Source organism: Peromyscus maniculatus, chromosome 18, assembly GCF_049852395.1.
Source record: "Peromyscus maniculatus bairdii isolate BWxNUB_F1_BW_parent chromosome 18, HU_Pman_BW_mat_3.1, whole genome shotgun sequence".
Taxonomy (NCBI): Eukaryota; Metazoa; Chordata; class Mammalia; order Rodentia; family Cricetidae; genus Peromyscus; species Peromyscus maniculatus.
The window spans coordinates 14,058,464-14,076,972 of NC_134869.1; the positions used below are offsets into that span (position 1 = coordinate 14,058,464).

The window sequence follows — 18,509 nt, forward strand, 5'->3', positions numbered from 1 at the left end:
TGTTCTAATAAAACTTTATTTATTAAAAATAAAACAAAACCCAAAAAACAAAATGACCAAGCTGTTTTATACCAAGAAAGGCAGGCTCTGGGTATATGAGAATGCACTGTTTAAGGTTACCCTTGTCAACCAGGAGAAAGATGGATCTGTCTGACCACACTGTCTGCCCAAGATGACATTTAAACAGTACAGAAGTAGGCAAAGAGCAGAAAGGGAAATAGACTCTCGTGTTTAGTTAGCTTTCTTTGGCTGCAGCACGTGCTGGCCCAGTCCTTACCGCAGACGCCAGGCACTTGTGGAGCCTGGGGAGGATGTCCCCCGTGATGGCTCCCTGGATGGTCTGAATGGTTCTTTCCAACTCCTCCCGAGTCCGCGGAAGGAAAGAGACGGACTTCGAGCCGCACTCCTGCTCCACAGCTGCTGCCCCACCAGACTCCGCTGCCTCGGCGGCCTCCAGCAGCTCCCTGCCACCCGACGAACTCTTCTCTTCCTCATCCACGGGCTCCAATTCCAGGGCTTCATGTTCCAGTGACTCAGTCATTTCAACTGTGTCTGTAACCAAAGTCACCTTTAATTACATAAAGAAACGTCACAGCCAGGTGTGGGGGTCACACCTGTCTGCAATCTCAACCAAGCTAACAATCTTCACAGTGGTACTCTCAAGAGGCCAGCCTGAGCTACAGAGTCAGCTTCTGTCTGAGGAGGAGGAGGTGGGGGTGGGAGAGGGAGAGGGAGAGGAGGTGACGATGATAATGGTGACGATGAAGCTGTGCAGCTGTGACAGGCCGCCTGCTCTTCCCATCAGTACCTATCGTCCAGTAGACAATACTCATCTCCAGTCACAGGCAGGTGAGGAAAGAGCGGAGGAAGCAGCGGGGAGTGAAAGGCTGAGGGTTTCCCTTCTCACAGTTGAGAGTCCAGTGAGGGACAGAGACAAGCAAAGGGTGATTACAGACGCATGTGGCTTGGCCAGGACGGTTGTTTTCGAACAGTCGGGGGCGGGGGGGGGGAGCACACTGCAATTAGGATTCTTAGCCAAGAGAAGGCTTCCTAAACAGAGTGGCTAGTTTCCTTACAGCAGAAACTCGCATTTACAAGAACGAGAACCAGTCATCAGCTGTTGGCTCTCATGGGGAAATGGTCTTCTGGGACTCAGCTTATTTATGTCCGCTTGCTGTGTTGGGCACAACCCAGGGCCCAGTGCTTGAGTGCTGCATCACTAAGCTTCAGCACATTAGAGAACTGAGACAGGGGAGGACTGTGAGGCAGGCCAGTCGTGACCCTGCTAAGACACTATCTCACTTAACCACCTCGCCCTGTGCGCTTTCAACTCACCAGTGAAAGGGAAGAGGCGCCCATCTTGCCAAACTACTGTGAGAAGTAAATTCTGTAACTGTCTAAAACACGTTTGTTATTCCACCGACTACTAAAAAACCAAGTCCCTTCTTTTGTCATTTACTGACTATGAAACTTGGTTTTCTTATGTAGCCAAAGCTCAGATTCTATTATGAAAATCCAGGTAACTAATGGGTTCTTGAGGGGTGCCTATCAGAATGACAAGATAGTGCCCATCTGCTCAAAAAATTCCATTTACCATTTCATTGTTGTTGAGCATGTTTTTAAATTTCAAGACAAGGTTGCTCTGTAGACCAGGCTGGCCTTGAACTCAGAGATCTGCCTGCCTCTGCCTCCCCAGTGCTGGAATTAAAGGCGTGGGCCGCCGCCGCTGCTGCCACCACCACCACCTGTCTTATTGAGAACTTTAAACTAACATATGGAATTAAGAACTAGAAAATGAAAACTCTTGGCTCAGCATCATAAGGGACTGTAAGTCAAAGATGCTCTTTATCCTCAACCTGGATGTGAAGCTCCCTCCACCTTGGGCTGGTCCAGTGCTGATTCAGGCTACCCTGGGGTCAAGGGTTTTGGCTGTGTCTCAGTGGGATGCTGCTGTCAGTCTGAGGACAGTACAAAGGAGGCTGCCGCAGAGGAGACAGAAGGAAGAAGGCTGTCCTGAGCTGACTGGGCCCAGGATCTCACTGCTGGTACCCACAGGCAGACTGTCATACATAGGGAATCAGACCTCTAGGACAGAAACAGCAGCTCAGGTGTTTACATTAGACAACTGCAGATGTGTCTTGTATACAGGTAAGTAAGATTTCCTAAGAATAAGCCTTTCATTTATTTCAGTTTCTGTCTGACTCAGTAACTGGTCCTTACTACAAAGAGAAGAAAAATCAGTGCATTTTGCCATCTTTAATTATCACAAATTATCCAGGAATAAAATGAGAATCTAATTTAAGAAAGTTTCAAAACGTACTTTCTTCATTCTTAACACTTCCCATTTGTTCTTCAAGAGTTTTGTAGTCAAAATGGAACGCTTCCAACACTATCACCAGCAAACTGTCAAAAAAGATAAAGACATGCCCTTTGATTAGCAATATCATCTATGAAGGGGAGAGGGACCGTGAAAATAGCAACGGGACGACTGTTTACCACGTGACACTACCGAGCATGACTGTAACCACACAGTGAGCATATGAGTGATCTCAGAAAGACGCCTTTAGGAAGCAATGCTTCGGTTACATGGTCAAGACAAAAGACAATTGACTATACCTGACCCCCAGCTTCTGGTTGATCTGGCCTGTCTGCAAGACGTGAATGAAATGTTTCAAGTAATACACATAGGCTGGCCAAGACAGGTGTCTGCAAATAGCTCCAATCACCTCGGTGGCAGCAATGGTTATGTTTTCATGCTGTAAACAAACCGAGAGCATCAATGTACAAGTATCGCTAATAGAACACAAGGTTAATTTGGTAAAGGCCACAGGGCAGCAGGCCGCCGGGAATTACAGAAGGAAAGAGACTACCCGTTCCTTCACAAGGAAGTTTACCAACCACTGTCACAGATACTGATTTGGACATTGTGTATGCTTGTCAAATCAATCATCCTTACTCCTTTTTCTACCCTAATCCCAGAAAAGGATGGTATCAACTTCCTTAAATTCTTTAATATTAATGCACTCTGAACACCTTGTTACCCAGATCTTCCAGATGGGTTCAAGACTCCTGGTAGTGAATGAGAAAGTAAAGCAGTTGTGACCAATGTCAAAAACTACATACTACTGCTCTTCAACTAGAAAAGTGGACAAAATAAACCCAGCTGTCAAAATGAACCCAGGATGTTCAATACAGCAGGAGAACAGTGCTCCCCAAGAGGAAGAACGTGAACGTTGCCATGACCTGAATTTTCTGTACACACAGGAACTGTGGGGTTCCTGCACAGGAGAAGAACCCCGAAGAGTCAACTGGTCTCTGAGTTAGAGACAGATGCTGCGCTTGGTAGTTGGTCTCCAGGGAGGAGTAGCCTATAGTCCAGGGAGACGAGAGAGGCCGCTTGAGGAAAGGCTCCTTTGATTTGAACACGACACTGAGTTGGTGGTTCTTACTGGCTTTTAAAACTGGGATTTAAAGAAGCAACCTTGAAGGCTGGGTATGGTGGTACATGACCACAGTCCTGCTACTAGGAAGGGAGGAGGGCGTAAGTTCAAGGCCAGACTGGGTAACACAATGAGCCACGCCCACCCTGAGAATATGGAAGGAAGGAAGGAAGGAAGGACCTTGCTAGGCATGGTGACTCCGGCCTATAGTCCCAGCACCTGGGAGTCTGCACCAATAGGATCGCTGTGAGTTTGAGACCAGCCCCTGCTACACAGTGAGTTCTAGGACAGCCTGAGTACAGAGTGAGTCTACAAACCAACCAACAAGAAAACCAATGAACCAAACACACACACCTGTACACACACACCTGTAAGGACAGCAGCTGGAGAGCTGAGATGGAAACTGAGAGTTCGAAGGCACCATGGGCCACACAGTGAGATTCTTTCTCAAAGAACCAGAAACCATCTTAGAAATCTAGAAATTTCCAGAAAGGTGAATTTCATTTTTATTTTGGAGATTGGCCCATATGTGCAAATAATAATAAAAATAAAAAATATATTTACAATTTACACAGAATTTCCCATGTGCCAGGAGTGGTTCTAAAAAATCCAAACCACATTCATTTCAATCTAGTTATGATGATAAAATTAGTATGGTTACTAATGCTCATGCTTCCTCTGCCTAGTGGTTTACCTTGAGCAGTTTCTCATCAAGAATTGGAGTCATGGCGTAAGGCATGATGTAATTCTGGAGAGATTTACAAGACAGTACAACCTGCCCTTCCAGGAGTTGTCTGGCCAGCTTCTTCAGGGCTCTCGCTCGTCTGTGGATCTAGAAAACAGATAAAACACGCAGTGGTTACCACACGCTCTCTGCTAAAACCACCTCTGCCTCAGCCCTATGTGCTTTTCTCTGAACCGTGTACAGGCGGGAAACCTAGTCATGGACTAGGCGACCAAACACCCGGGCCTTGATTTGTTTTCAGAAATGTAATGCATAGCACTTAAAAATGGACCTGAACCTTTAGGAAAACCGGAGAAAGTTGACACTGTTACGATTTGTCTTTGGTGATGCCACCAAGAAACGAGACTCCCAGGAGATGATCGTCTCATACGCAAATTTGCCCGATGGCTACGCAGAGCAGGGAAAGGAGCTGGGAACCTCGGGCCATCTTTGCCAGAGGCAGACTTGTTTCAAGTGTTATATGAATGCATCTACCTGAATGTGCTTCATGTTCTCAAAGAAGTCCATTTCCGGGTCAGTGTAATGAGTGAGCTGCACCAAGTCCTTAAATTCCAGTTGATTGGGAAAAGTTTGAATCAAACAGGAAAGGATCAGAGTATAATCATGTTGAACACTCTGCAAACATCAAGATGAGACAAAAAAAGGAGTATTTTAAAAGTATCCGTTTCCTAGATAATATAAGGTAGATGAAAAAGCTATTGCTATTTTAAGTAAATCATTTCTTCCCCTGCAAGAAAAAAAATTATAAAGTAAAAAACCACATCACACCACTCCCACCCGCCTTCTCCTCAAAAGACTTGGTAACTGAATTATTTACACTGAACCCGACTGCTTTTCAACAGCGGAAGAGGGAGAACACTGCAGACAGTAGTAAGGAAAGGATGAAGTCTCAATACCTCTGTCTGGCTCTTCAGTCCTTTCCTCAGTCTCTCCAGGAGAGTGCGGTGAATGATCTCCTTATAGTCTTTCTCTGTGACGTTCAAAGCAGCTAGCCTTTTGATGATACTTGTCAAGCACATGCAGGCATTGTCACTTAAAGACATGTCTCCTAACTGAAAGTAAGAAAAAGCCCAAGTTATTCTGCTGTTAATGACTGTTATCTATTAAAACAATACAGACTATTATTTCCCCAAGAAAGCGAAACCCCATTAAAGCTATCCTGCAAAACCCTACTAAGAAATGCCTGTGGCCAGGCGGTGGTGGCGCACGCCTTTAATCCCAGCAAAGGAGGCAGAGGCAGGAGGATCTCTGAGTTTGAGGCCAGCATGGTCTACAAAACAAGTTCCAGGACAGCAACAGTTACACAGAGAAACCCTGTCTCAATGCCCTCCCCAACCTCCAAAAAAAAAAAAAAAAAAAAAAAAATCAAAAGAACTTGGGGAGTCCAGAGAAGGTTTTCCCAACTCAGCTAGCAGGCAGATGCAGCCTCCTTGTGCTGAAATTTGACATGATAAATGAAGAAATAAGCCCTGGATAGAAACTCTTAACCTCAGACAGAGTAAGAAATGCCAGTTACTTGAGGTCACTGCAGGTTAACAAGTCACTGGTTTCGGCCGGGCGGTGGTGGCGCACGCCTTTAATCCCAGCGCTCGGGAGGCAGAGGCAGGCGGATCTTTGTGAGTTCGAGGCCAGCCTGGGCTACCAAGTGAGTTCCAGGAAAGGCGCAAAGCTACACAGAGAAACCCTGTCTCGAAAAAAAAAAAAAAAAAAACCAAAAAAAAAAAAAACAAGTCACTGGTTTCATTTCCTGTTTCAGATTTCATTCCATCGAGTAATATGGCACTTAATACAAACACCCTTTACCTCTAGTAAATCTTCAATAAAAGCAGATAAACCTTCTGTTAGGTTAAGTAACAGTTAACCTAGAGATGAACATATTTTAATGCCATAAAATTCATTCTTTTAAAGTTCAACAGTTTTAAAATGTTTACTTGTGCGTGTGTATGTGTGTGTGTGTGTGTGTGTGAGAGAGAGAGAGAGAGAGAGAGAAAGAGAGAGAGAGAGAGAGAGAGAGAGAGAGAGAGAGAGAGAGAGAGAGAGAGAGAATGCACACATGTGTGGAGGAGGGCAGAGGACAGCTTTTAGGAGTCAGTCTTGCCTTCTACCCTGGCAAGGCAGAATTTCTACTGCTGTGAGTACTTCTGGTTAGCTAGCTATCAAGCTTTGGGGATTTTTTTAGTCTCCCTCTTCCATCTTGCTGGAATTACAGATGTGCAATACCACATCTGGTTTTTCACATGTGTTCTGGGGACTGAATTCAGGTCATCAGTCTTGACTGGCATATGCCTTTACCCACTGAGCCACCGTGCTGGCCCTCGTGGGTTTTAGAATATTAAGAGGGCTGTGCGACCATCATTGGAACCTCCTTCCCAGAGGTTTTCATCTTTGTTATTCTCTCCCTACAGCTCTTGGCAACATTCAGCTCTTCTTTAAGAGGGGCCGGTTGTGGTGTTCCATGACGGTAGGATGGGCTGAAGAGGTGGAGGCCGGAGCATCTGTGAATGTGACATCCGCCTGGTCCACATAGAGTTCCAGTTCAGACAGGACCCCACAGTGAGACTCTGTCTATATGCAAACATTAACCAAATAACAAAGCAACGAAAGACAGGGGCTTGCTCTGTAGACCAGGCTGGCATCAACCTTGCGATCCTCGGTCCCGCCTCCCCAGGGGTGAGACCATGGAAGTGTGCCGCCACTCAGGCAATACATAACTTGTTGATTTGATTCCAACTGCTTCCATGTATTAACGTTTTAGTCCTTCAAATCCCGAGAGTAGCAGAAAGTGGTTCACAAAACAAAAAGTCAGCATTTAAAAAAGAAAAGTCTGCCCTAAAAACCCCTGTCCTCTTTCTGAAACAAATTTAGGAATTCAGTCACTGTATTTAGTGGTGTCCTGTCCAAACAGTCTCAACGTCTGCCGTGAGCACCCACCTCCATATTATAGAAGCAGTTATGCATCACAGGGACCAGGTAGTCAGCATCCACCGTCTGCATCTCCTTTATGGTAGAGGTGATGGTCTGGAATGCTGAGAAGCGGACGTCAAAGTTGATGTCATCGAGATGCCTTTTATCAAAGGCATTAAGCTACAAGAAATGATGGCAAAAACCATATAAATAGATATTAGGGTTAATAAACCAAAATGATAATACTTTTGAAGCCAAAAAAAAAAAAGCTTTCTTTCTTACCTTTACAACGTCTGTAATATATTTTAGTCCACTTTCAAAATCAGACAGACTCTGAAAGGAAAGGGCAATCCATTCATTCTTTGAGTTTTAGGAGGCAGGTTTCTCACTCTGTAGCCCAGGTTGGCCTTACCCTCCCAATGCTGGCTTGCAGGCCTGTGGCACCATTCCTGGCTCTGAGCATAATTAGCAATGGATACAACTACTTGTTCTGCTCTAAACGCCTTAGTCCTTCAAGCCATTCAACGTCACCTATCATCTAGTAGAACAAAGGTGTGGCTTGCTCCGATGTTTTAGGGGACAAAGGAAAGGGCGATCTGGGATAAAAATGCCTCGCACATACCTGGAAAACGGTACACAGCAACTGTCTTGACAGCTTGTTCTTAATAACTGAGAAGAGCTTGGCCAGAGGTTTGAGGAAGCGGGTGGGGTCCAGACAATGCTGTAACAAGTTCTGTACTGTCACCAGGATATCAAGCTCTGTATCCTGAGAACCGGGAGAAACCGCATTTCAGTATTTCAGAGAACTGTATTTATTCTCTCTCCCTCCCTCCCTCCCTCTCCCTCTCCCTCCCTCCCTCCCTCCCTCCCTCCCTCCCTCTCTCTCTCTCTCTCTCTCTCTCTCTCTCACACACACACACACACACACACACACACACACACACACACACACACACACACACACACACACACTGTTTATATATTTTGAGACCTGGCTTTGATATTTGCAACAATCTTCCTGCATCTGCCTCCTAAAGTGCGGGGATCACAGGTGTGTACCACCACACCTAGTTCAGTTTCTATTTTATGATAGCATTGGAAACAGTCTAAGAATTGGAAAAGATTATTTCATGGCATTTAAAAATTAGCATTTTAACTTAACACAAAATCTATGGTTACGGTTTTTTCCTTCAATTCTAATAGAGACTGTATGTGAGTTTGAAGCACTCTCTTTGGTTGGTTAATCAAAGTGGAGCCAATGGCATGAGCCTGCTGAGAAAAATGGATGCTTCTGGCTGTATAGATTTGTGGGCTTACAGCTGAATGACTGACTGTCTGGTCATTCCTGATACCTGATAAATGAGCCTCGAGAAGACCTCTTAACTGGACTTAGGGTTTTAGAATCTGATCAAAAACTCTTGGTTGAATATTAAAAGAGAGACTTTTTTTCACTCAATTTTGCCAGTGTGATCTATACTCATGACTCCACAATGCACAATGAACTTCTTGGGTTCTATCTGTTGTTAAAGAGGGAAGAATCCAGGAATGGACAGAAGTAATAGGAGGGGGTGGCAGGTGATGGCTTCTCTCCCATCTATTCTAGCCCAATCCCCTCTACTTCAAATGTTTGACTTCTATACAGCCTTAGGTTTTCTGGAGCAACTACATCACAGACGTTAACCAGTAAAATCATCCACACAAACAACCCAAGGGGAGAGCAACCCTCCGTGGACAAAGTTACCGTCCTGTGAACTGTACCTGAGCAACACTGCCCCGGAGGAGGAAGGGAAGGAGAAGTGTAATGAGGAGAGAACTCTGCTCTTTGTCCTTCATAAACTTGCTTATCCTAAAGAAGACAGTGGACACGTTAGGAAGATGCACCAGGAAGAAGCAGGGCTAAGCCTTAAGCAGCAGAGAACCGTCGGTTGGGCATCGGGCACTCTCACTCCCAGCCACTGCTGCGTCGTTTTCACGGGATCTGGTTGTCTGGGTGGGTTCTGATGTCAGTGCTGCAATCAGGCAATTCATGCTTCCTTATTTTGCAAGGAAATAACATTCTCAAGCACCACCACTAAGGTTTTACACACACGATTTCAATGCAATTCCATTAACAACGCCACAGCAGAGGGATTATTCAGGCCCATGCTGCTTAGAGAAGAACCGAGACTAAGAGGAGCGGCTGTGTGTGAGGCCGCGACTCTGGCCTCCTGGAGCCTAAGGGCTCAGCATCTTTCCACTGCCACATCGTTGACCCGGGATAACTTGGCCAACACTTAGAGAAACTTAGAAACATACATAAAATATTCTGGCTTCTATCCCAGTTTATCATTTTCATGTTGCTGAAAGTAATATTAAAAAGTTGTCAATGTTTCATAAAGCTTACATTAAAATTTAAGATAAAATCATTTCTTACTAACTTTGCCTTTAGAGAAACTGATTATATATTATTACCTTTACTGCCAAAGTCTTTGAAAAAAACAGGCCTGAGCCTTCAAACGGTTTGCTCTTTCTAGTATTTTCAGTGATCTAACAAAACTTGAGACTGATTAAGCAGCCATGCAAAGGAGGAGCGAGCAAGTCTGCCCAGGGCCTGGAGACTCAGCAGGTGCTCGGCCCTCCCTCCTCCCTCCCCTTCTGTATGATGTTCACTGCTGGACAGTCAACCCAGCATCTTGTACGTGCCTCGCACAGGTTTTGTTCTTTTTTCCTCATTTGTTCAGTTAGAGGTTTTGAAAACTTTAGCCCATGAGCGTCCCCCTTTTACCTTTTACGGACGGACGCCACTTACTTGGAAAGGATGCCGAGCTCCTTACTGACTTGTGCCCTGTTCTTCTTCTTTTTCACCTTCTCTGCACTTATTGTGCTTCTGCTGAGATACTCAAGAATCGCAGGCACATGAGGCACAATCAGTCTCCCTCCCACGGTGACAGGCTCTGCAACAGTGATTGTTTCAATTAACTCTCCTTCATCGTTGAAAGTATTCAACTATTAATGAGCATTTAAATTTCAACTCTAATCATTAAATAACCTTTTCTTCCTTAAGAGACACCAGAAGCTAAATCACACGTATTTATTTATTTATGGTTTTTCTTTCCTTTTTTTAGATTTATTTATTTATTATGTATACAGAAGAGGGCACCAGATCTCACCACAGATGGTTGTGAGCCACCATGTGGGTGCTGGGAATTGAACTCAGGACCTCTGGAAGAGCAGTCAGTGCTCTTAACCTCTGAGCTATCTCTCCAGCCCTATTTATGGTTTTTCCAGGCTGGGTTTCTCTGTGCAGCCCTGGCTGTCCCCAAACTATCTCTGTAGCCCAGGCTGGCCTCGAACTCACAGAGATCCTCCTGCCTCTGCCTTCCAAGAGCTGAGATTAAAGGTGTGCGCCACCACTGACCGGCTCTTAAATTACCAATTCATGTAAGACCTTAGGGTACATAACTCATCGCTTATAGCAGTGCAGGAACTATTGGGATAGATAGTGTAACAGAAGAATTCAGGTACAACAGCGGAAAACATTTCCCAGTGTCCTGGAGGACAGCTAAGAACTTCCTGGGAAGAAGTCATCTACACGTGCAAGGAATTTCTGATTACACACTTCTCTGAGACAAGAAACCTTCCCACACGGCTGTTAAGAAAGTCAAATGCTACTGATTCTTTCCCGAGAGCGACAGCCACTCTGAAGTCTGTGAACCACCCGCTTTGCACAGCGCACACACCTGCATTGTCTGCCACCTCGGCGTACACACAGCCAGTAACCGGCAAGCTCGGCACTGTTTCTGTGGGCTCAAAATCTGGAAGGCTGAGAAGGTCATCGACTATGTCCATTATAATGCTGGCTGTGGCATCGGACAGATTCTTTGCAGAGAGAACTGCAAAGACATTGGTCAGGATATCACATTCTGGGTGTCCAGGTTTCTGTTTAGCCAGAAGAGGGAAATATCTGCAAGGCGAAAGGCATTGTAACAATTACCTTATTTCTCAGTATCTTTATGTCTAAAACATTCCCTAAGAGTTTCTGCATTGACTTTAACAGGTGTATGTGTATATGAGGAGAAATTATTTTAAATCTAGAACCCAATGGCTCATTCTAAGCACTCTATAAACATTCTATTACATACATACATGTATATATATATATATATTCTTCATGACATCTCTATGAGGTACCACTATTTCACATCACAGATGAAGAGGGGCAGACCTGCTAAAGCCACTGAGCTATCCTATGAAACAGTAGAGCTGAGACTCCAGTCACTGCTGGACTTCCAGTCTCAAGTCTTTTCTAAAGAGCCTAGGAAGGTTCGTTTTTCAGTGATAAGGTTTCTAAAATGCAATGTCTACAAACTTATATAGAGATCTATGGACAACAACAAGTGTTGTATTATGTATGTGGATATATAGAACTCAGAGAACACTATCACTTGGAGAGGACAAAGCCATCCTAATAATAAAGCACCCAGGAAGAAGCAGAATATTCCTCTGTGTAGAAACATATCAAATACTTTTTAGGAAAAAAACCATGGGTAGATTAACTTTATCATTGGAAAGAGTTCAAGTACTTGGCACCAGCACACTAACAGAAGTTCTAAGCAGCTCTGTTTCTGTACCTTTTGGTCCAATTAATATCTGGCATAGTATGGACAGGCTTCAACCCTTCACACACATCATCATCGTAAGCAGTTATGTCTGTTATGTCAGGTACGCCTGTTATTTCTGCCTGTGGGAACGTGCGTGTTCACATGTGGGGGTTGGAGGACAACCGCGGGGTCTTCTTCCACTTTTGTTTGGAAACAGAGATTCTCACTGGCATGGACCTTTGGTAAGTGGGCTAGGCCAGCTGCAGTGAGTGTCCACACATCTGTCTGCCTCCACCACCCATCTGCCTGCCTTTACACGGTCCTGCAAACAGAACTCCGGCTCTCACCTTGCCCGTTAGGGACTTCACTGATCCATCTCCGAGCCCTAGGCTCTGTTACGTCTGTCTTACAGTGAACAAGCGGAGGATCCGAGACCCAAGGTGCAATGCACATGCCCATGCTGAAGGGCGTGGCTTAACCAGAAACTTCAACCACCCTCTGGACACGCAAGGAGTACCAAGCACCCCTGTGATAGGAGGAGAACTGTGGAGGGAGACACACCAGGAGAACTGGTCTCTGCTCTGATATTTTAGGTAGATAACTAGAGAGTACAAGCCAGGCATGACGACAGACTGCTGGAGCCGACAAAGCTCAAAGGCAGAGGTGGGTACCATGGGGACATGGGTGGATGTCGTGACTAGAATCAGCGCAGCTAAGTCAGTCAAGGCTCCCAGACCACAGTGCCCGTCCTGGCTCATTACTACTTTTTTAAAATTGCATGTCTCCATCGGCAGTGACGTCTTAGTTTGTGCAACCGGGCAGTAAACAAGTGTCAGCTGGCTTGAGTTCCCCGAAGTCTTCAGACAATGTACTCTTCCTTGTAAGATTAAGGGTAGTGACACAGCTCAGCTCTAACTGGATCACTGCAAAAGCCAACCGTTAGACGTTTCTATAGATGGACAAATCAATTTTAACATCTGACTGGTACTACGTAAGTGGCAGCTTTACATTACATTGATTTATTTTTGTGTGTGCACATGTGTGTGAGTGAGTGTATGCTACTAAGCAGTACACGTGGAAATCCAGAGGGCAGCTTGTTAGAACCAGTTCTCTCCTTCCACCATCCTTGTGGCTCTAAGGGATCAAACTCAGGCCGTGTGCCTTCGGCCGATGAATCATACCGCTGGCACTAGGTCTATGCTAACGCTAGTTATTATGCCCTTGAAAAGAGTACCATCCTTATGAAGCAGTTTTTGACACATTTATCCATTAATTCTTTCACATACAGCTCTCTATGTGTGTCTGTGTTTACTGGGATTCTTCAGTCAGTCAGGCCTCCTGGAAATACTTCTCAGGTGAGTACTACTTAGGAAAGGAAACAGCTGGAGCTACAGCACTGGACGAGCATTATGGGAAGCAAGCCTAGGTCCTCTGAAAGAGCAGCAAGTGCTTGTAACTGCTGAGCTACCTCTCTAGCCCATCGTCGACTTTCTCAGCAAAAAAAGAGGAAGAAATTTCAGGATTCATGAAGTGATGTCCAATGTGGATGCGCCTTGACTAAGGAACCAATAAAGTAAGATCAAGCTGCACTGTGGCACCGTCCTGGACTAAAGCCTTGAGTGGCCTGTTTGTATCCATCACTACAGAACTTGTCTTAAATACAACTACAGAACACTGCTTATGCTGCTCAAGAGAAAGACACAAAATCGCCATATCAAATGTGGAAATAAGTGAAGTGAGGCCTTTTCCTACCAACAAACAGGCTCTCCTGCTAGTAAAGAGAACAGGTGAAGAAAACATTTCTGGGCTTTAGGGAAATCTATTTAACAACAAGAAAATACTCATGCCATAACGGTAAACAATGAAAAACAAAATGAAAAACTGGTTATACAATATGGTCCCAATTTTGTAAAAACCAATGCCATGTAAATGCACCACCAGATCAGTGTCAAAGCATTCCCTGACACAGAAGCTGCATGTTTATTTAGACAGGAGTTTTAATTCTCCATTTCAAGTAAGAACTGGGAAACAGACATAATCGATGAACAAATGAGCATTTATTTTTGGGGAGAGCAGGCCAAAACATAGTAAAGTTATGTGAGGATGCCACCCCTTACGCGATCTACACTCCTCTCCCTTGGCCAGGTCAGATCAGATGACTGATGCAGTTATCACACTGTGGAGGAAGGTACCCATCGACTGCCATGCCTGGCATCGCTTTGGACTTTATATACAATTTTCTTTTGTATCACACTGCAAGATGCAATTGTACCGTTTTTGTTGTGAATTACTCAAATATTACAAAGGACATATGATGCCTCCCTTCCCGGCTAAGATCTCACTCTCACAAGCAGTCCAGAAAGGCTGGTGATGTAGAGGCTGAGAGCGAGACAGTAGTTACTAGAGGCCAGGAAGGGCAGGACAGAGGAGGGACAGAGAAACCCTGGGCAGCAGGTACCACTGAGCTTTGGACTCTACTGCACTGTGGGGTGACAGCAGGCAAGGCTAAGTGCACTGCATTATTTCTAAAGGATGGAAGAAAGGATACTGAATGTTTTTACAAGAAAGAAGAAATATTTGAGGATGTATGTTCATCCTGATTTTTACACTATACAATGTACATGATATACTTCACAAACATGTAAAACATATATTTATTTTTTAAAGTTTCTCACATATCCTAGATATTTTTGTTTTATTTCATATTCATAGACAAATATATCTATGAACATTTTTCTTGGGATATATCATGCATATTGTTTCAGTCCATTAATTTTCTTAAATGATGTATTTTGAGTTCTTTCCATGTTTTTATTCAAATTTATCTGTTTTGACTGTACTTAAGTAACTCCCTACACAGCAGACGGCCTTAGACCAGTTCTGACTAGACTAAAACACTGCTCTTTTTCAAAGGAAGGAAAGTCTTACCTTGCATTTCTGCTCCAGATACTAATTAGCTTCAGCAGAGGAGTAGGCGAATATTGACTCTCAGATCCAAGCCTGCAGATCTAGGAGACCAAATAAAGGCAGTATAAAACAGAGACTTAGAGAAGAACCAAAGCAGCCACTAAACAGAAGCAGCACCCCAGGGGAGGATGGACAGACCAGGGCAGAGAGCACGCAGAAAGGACAGAGGCAGGCGAGGGAAGGGCAGCCAGGATGCCAGCAGAAAATGGGAGCCGTGGTGCCCGGAGCGTCTAGACACCGGGAGCAGCTGCTGGGGTTCAATGGTCAGAAATGACTGAGTTTACACAGCCAGAAACTGTTCTCAGGACCACGTCCCCCACAGTCCTCTTAGCTAACTAACCATTTACCATAACAACTGCCCACCAGCAGAGAAATCAGGAAAGCAATGCTGGTGAGCACACACCTCCCCTGTGTTTGTTAGTACACGGTGCTGTGGAAGTCAGAACCCATTTCCTTAAGGCACACAGTCATAGTCAAGTGAACCTCCAGTACAAATGTCATGGCATTTAAAAACTGACTTGATCTTTATGTCTAAATGTTCTATCAACTTGCAGAAATAGAGCCTTGATGCAAGAAAAAAGAACAGACAGCATCCATGTCTGGGTGGTGGGTTATGCTGGTGAATTAAAAATATGGGAGAAGTAGAAGCAGTATGTAGAAGTAGAAGCAGGATGTAGAAATCAAATCAAGGTTTGTTTACCTGGGGCCAGACTGCACCATGAAACACAGCATCGATTTCTTCTGCTCTGAACTGATAGGATTCCCAATCCAAAAAGATATCACTGACCATTTTGATTCCCAGACGTCTTAAATTTTTCAGTGGGTTAATAAACCGTAGCTGTATCTGCAAACAAAGGTCTTTTTCAGACAGACAGACAGACACAGACACACAGACACACGATTCCTTAGAGGCACGCTGGCTCATGTGGCAGGGGAAAAAGACTCGGGGCTGGCGAGGTGCTCAGTGTTTAACAGCACTGGCTGCTCTTGTGGAGGACCCAGGATCAGTTCCCAGCACCCACACCGCAGCTCACAACTATCTCCAACTCCAGTTCCTGGGATCTGATGCCCTCTTCTGGCCTTCAAGGGCACCGCATGCGCAGACATACATGAAAACACTTATATGCATAAAGCAATTATGTCTGCTTGGAGGCACAGAGGCTGGAGAGTCACAGCAAACACTAAACAGACATCACATCTCCTTCTCTACATGGTGTGAAACTGTAACAATGCAGGCCGTATGTTCAGGCTCAAAGCAGACTTATGAGTCTCCATCAATGGCATTATAGCCATAGTCTGTATTTATATGAGGGACTAAAAATTCTGAAGAGTTCAATATGTGGGGGATTTTTTTTTTCGGGGGGGGGGGGGTTTCGAGACAGGGTTTCTCTGTGTAGCTTTGCGCCTTTCATGGGACTCACTTGGTAGCCCAGGCTGGCCTCGAACTCACAGAGATCCGCCTGGCTCTGCCTCCCGAGTGCTGGGATTAAAGGCGTGCGCCACCACCGCCCGGCCAAATAATTTATTTATTTTTATTTTGCTTGCATTGTTTTGCCTGCATGTATGTCTGTGTCATGGTGTCAGATCTTGTTGTTACAGACAGGTGTGAGCTACCATGTGGGTGCTGGGAATTGAACCCAGGTCCTCTGGAAGAACAGTCAGTGCTCTTAACCGCTAAGCCATCTCTCCAGCCCTGTGGGGGATTTTTTAAACCTGGGGATGACAAACATTACGCAGAATTCCCACTGGATATTAAAGAATGAATGCGCTTAGCCCCAGAGAGGAGAGACAAGGGCTTTGGAGTGATGCTCTCCAAACAAATAATGTTAAAACCAACAGACAGAGGTGACTCAAACCCTCAACACCTTTCTACCTGATCAATGTATTGGGGGTGTTAGCATTTATATATATATGGCCTTATTTTCCTACAGCTTCACCTAAAAACCATCCTGAAATGTAGGGCAACAAGGGAAACCCTCTTATGTAGTGAATGTCAAGTCTATGTCCCGGACACAATGAATAAAACCACGAGGGGAGTTCCTTGCCATGAAAAGCCAATACTCTGCCCAAGAGAGAGGTCTAAATCTGAAATCACTCATTTTAAATTCAAGCGCCTATGAACAAGGATGCTCTTCATCTGCCACATAAGCTCAAGGAAGCCTGGATCTCACACACCATCCGCCTTTATCTGATCACCTCCTTAGTCAAGGTACAGAGGAAATCATGCAGACACAAGAAGGAGACACAGTGACAAGCACTCTGATCTGCTTCCAGTCCACTGGGAGCATCTGTGCTGTCCCTAGAGTCGGGTTTTGGTAGAAGACAGAAAAGGTCAGAAGGCATTGTGATGGTCTGGAGCAAATGACAAACCAGTGTTAGGAAACAAGACCTCAAATAAGACGCCCCTCCATTCTCCATCCCTGCTTCTCCCCACGGGCAGGATAGGCATATGCTACCATTTCTACAACTATAGTTCCAGCTGTCCAGTTTACTCCAGTCCTGTTGACCAAGCCAGAGGAAAAGCCGGAAAATAAGCCTTTGTAGACTTTATGTATATTTATACACGGCCACTGCTTCAATGTACAAACACCACAAAACCATTTACTTCCTTAACAACACACACTCATGACAGCCAACACCCCAAAGGCTATCAAAGTCATAAACAGCAAGTGTGTAACTGAGCTCAAACACATATTAGGGCAAAATCACCATGGCGTGATTCATTACGCCTCCCAGAGGAACTCCTTGGACCCGTGTAAGAGAGCAAGAGGCTCCACATCCGTGAGCCAGCCTAACACCTCAGGAACTAATGAACCATGAAATTGCACAAATGATCCTTTGAGTTACCAAATGTTGGCTTGGGAGCAAGGCCCATTACTGAGTAACTCCTAAGTTAATCATCAAAAGTCCAAAGGACACCGCTTTATGAAACTTGTCACCTTCGTGATTTAACACCAGCGGAGACACTGACTTCTGCTTGCTCTGAAGCACCGATGGAAACGCTCATATTCGCCTTTAAGCTCGCACATAACAGAGAATTTCCCAAGAAAACATTTTTTGGCTTCTCCAAGCCTCTTTCCTACAAAGCAACCAAGGCAATATTTTTCTGGTTTTTTTGGAGACAGGTCTCACTATGTAGCCACTTGCTGTCCTGGATCTCATTATGTAGACTAGGCTGGCCTCCAACTCAACAGAGATCAACCTGCCTCTGCTTCCAAAGTGCTGGTATTAATGGTGTATGCCAGCACACCTGGATAAAACAGCATCTTTTTTTTTTTTAAAATGTGTAGCTGAGGCTGGCCAGTTTTTCAAACTCGCAATCCTCTTGCCTCTGCTTCCTTCAGCAAATCGTAGCTACTGGTGTGCCCACCAGACCCGGAATGAAGCTGCATCTTTATCACTCCCCTGCTTATGGTTCGTCAGGATTCTCCCAGGAGAAAAGAAGTTTCCATCCTTTCAAACGAACACACGTCCTATCACCAGCCTCACTCAATGGGCACTTCCACTCACTGGGACACTCTCTCGACACCTCTGCCTTGTCTCTTCTTAGGACACACTGCAGATGTGCCACTGCAGGGGGTCAGCTCTGGTGACTCCCCTCATCAAGGCCAACCTATGTCTATCTAAAAAGTAGCCAACTTCTACTTAAGACTGTATTCGAATGGCAGTTCACTGGGTGTGTCAATCAACAGAGACAATTTCTTTTCTTTCTTTTTTTTTAAATTTACTTTTATTTCATGTGCATTGGTGTTTTGCCTGCACACATATCTGCAAAGAGACTGTTGGATCCCCTGGAGTTGAAGTTACAGACAGCTGTGAGCTGCCACAAGGGTGCTAGGAACTGAACCCAGGTCCTCTGGAAGAACAACCAGT

At 44.9% G+C, this 18,509-nt stretch overlaps 1 protein-coding gene across 1 annotated transcript in view; it reads right to left on the bottom strand.

Moving 5' to 3' along the window:
* Utp20 (UTP20 small subunit processome component) overlaps positions 1-18,509 on the bottom strand; it is an 85,599-nt gene that overhangs the window by 22,011 nt on the left and 45,079 nt on the right. The window contains exons 28-41 of the mRNA XM_006979834.4: positions 15,337-15,480; positions 14,598-14,677; positions 10,809-11,032; positions 9,878-10,022; positions 8,848-8,935; positions 7,712-7,855; positions 7,372-7,422; positions 7,117-7,269; positions 5,082-5,237; positions 4,660-4,800; positions 4,135-4,272; positions 2,617-2,756; positions 2,321-2,403; positions 278-552 (exon numbers count right to left, since the gene is read on the bottom strand). Of these exons, the coding sequence (XP_006979896.1) occupies positions 278-552; positions 2,321-2,403; positions 2,617-2,756; positions 4,135-4,272; positions 4,660-4,800; positions 5,082-5,237; positions 7,117-7,269; positions 7,372-7,422; positions 7,712-7,855; positions 8,848-8,935; positions 9,878-10,022; positions 10,809-11,032; positions 14,598-14,677; positions 15,337-15,480 (1,962 nt within the window). The remainder of the gene's footprint in view (positions 1-277; positions 553-2,320; positions 2,404-2,616; positions 2,757-4,134; positions 4,273-4,659; positions 4,801-5,081; positions 5,238-7,116; positions 7,270-7,371; positions 7,423-7,711; positions 7,856-8,847; positions 8,936-9,877; positions 10,023-10,808; positions 11,033-14,597; positions 14,678-15,336; positions 15,481-18,509) is intronic.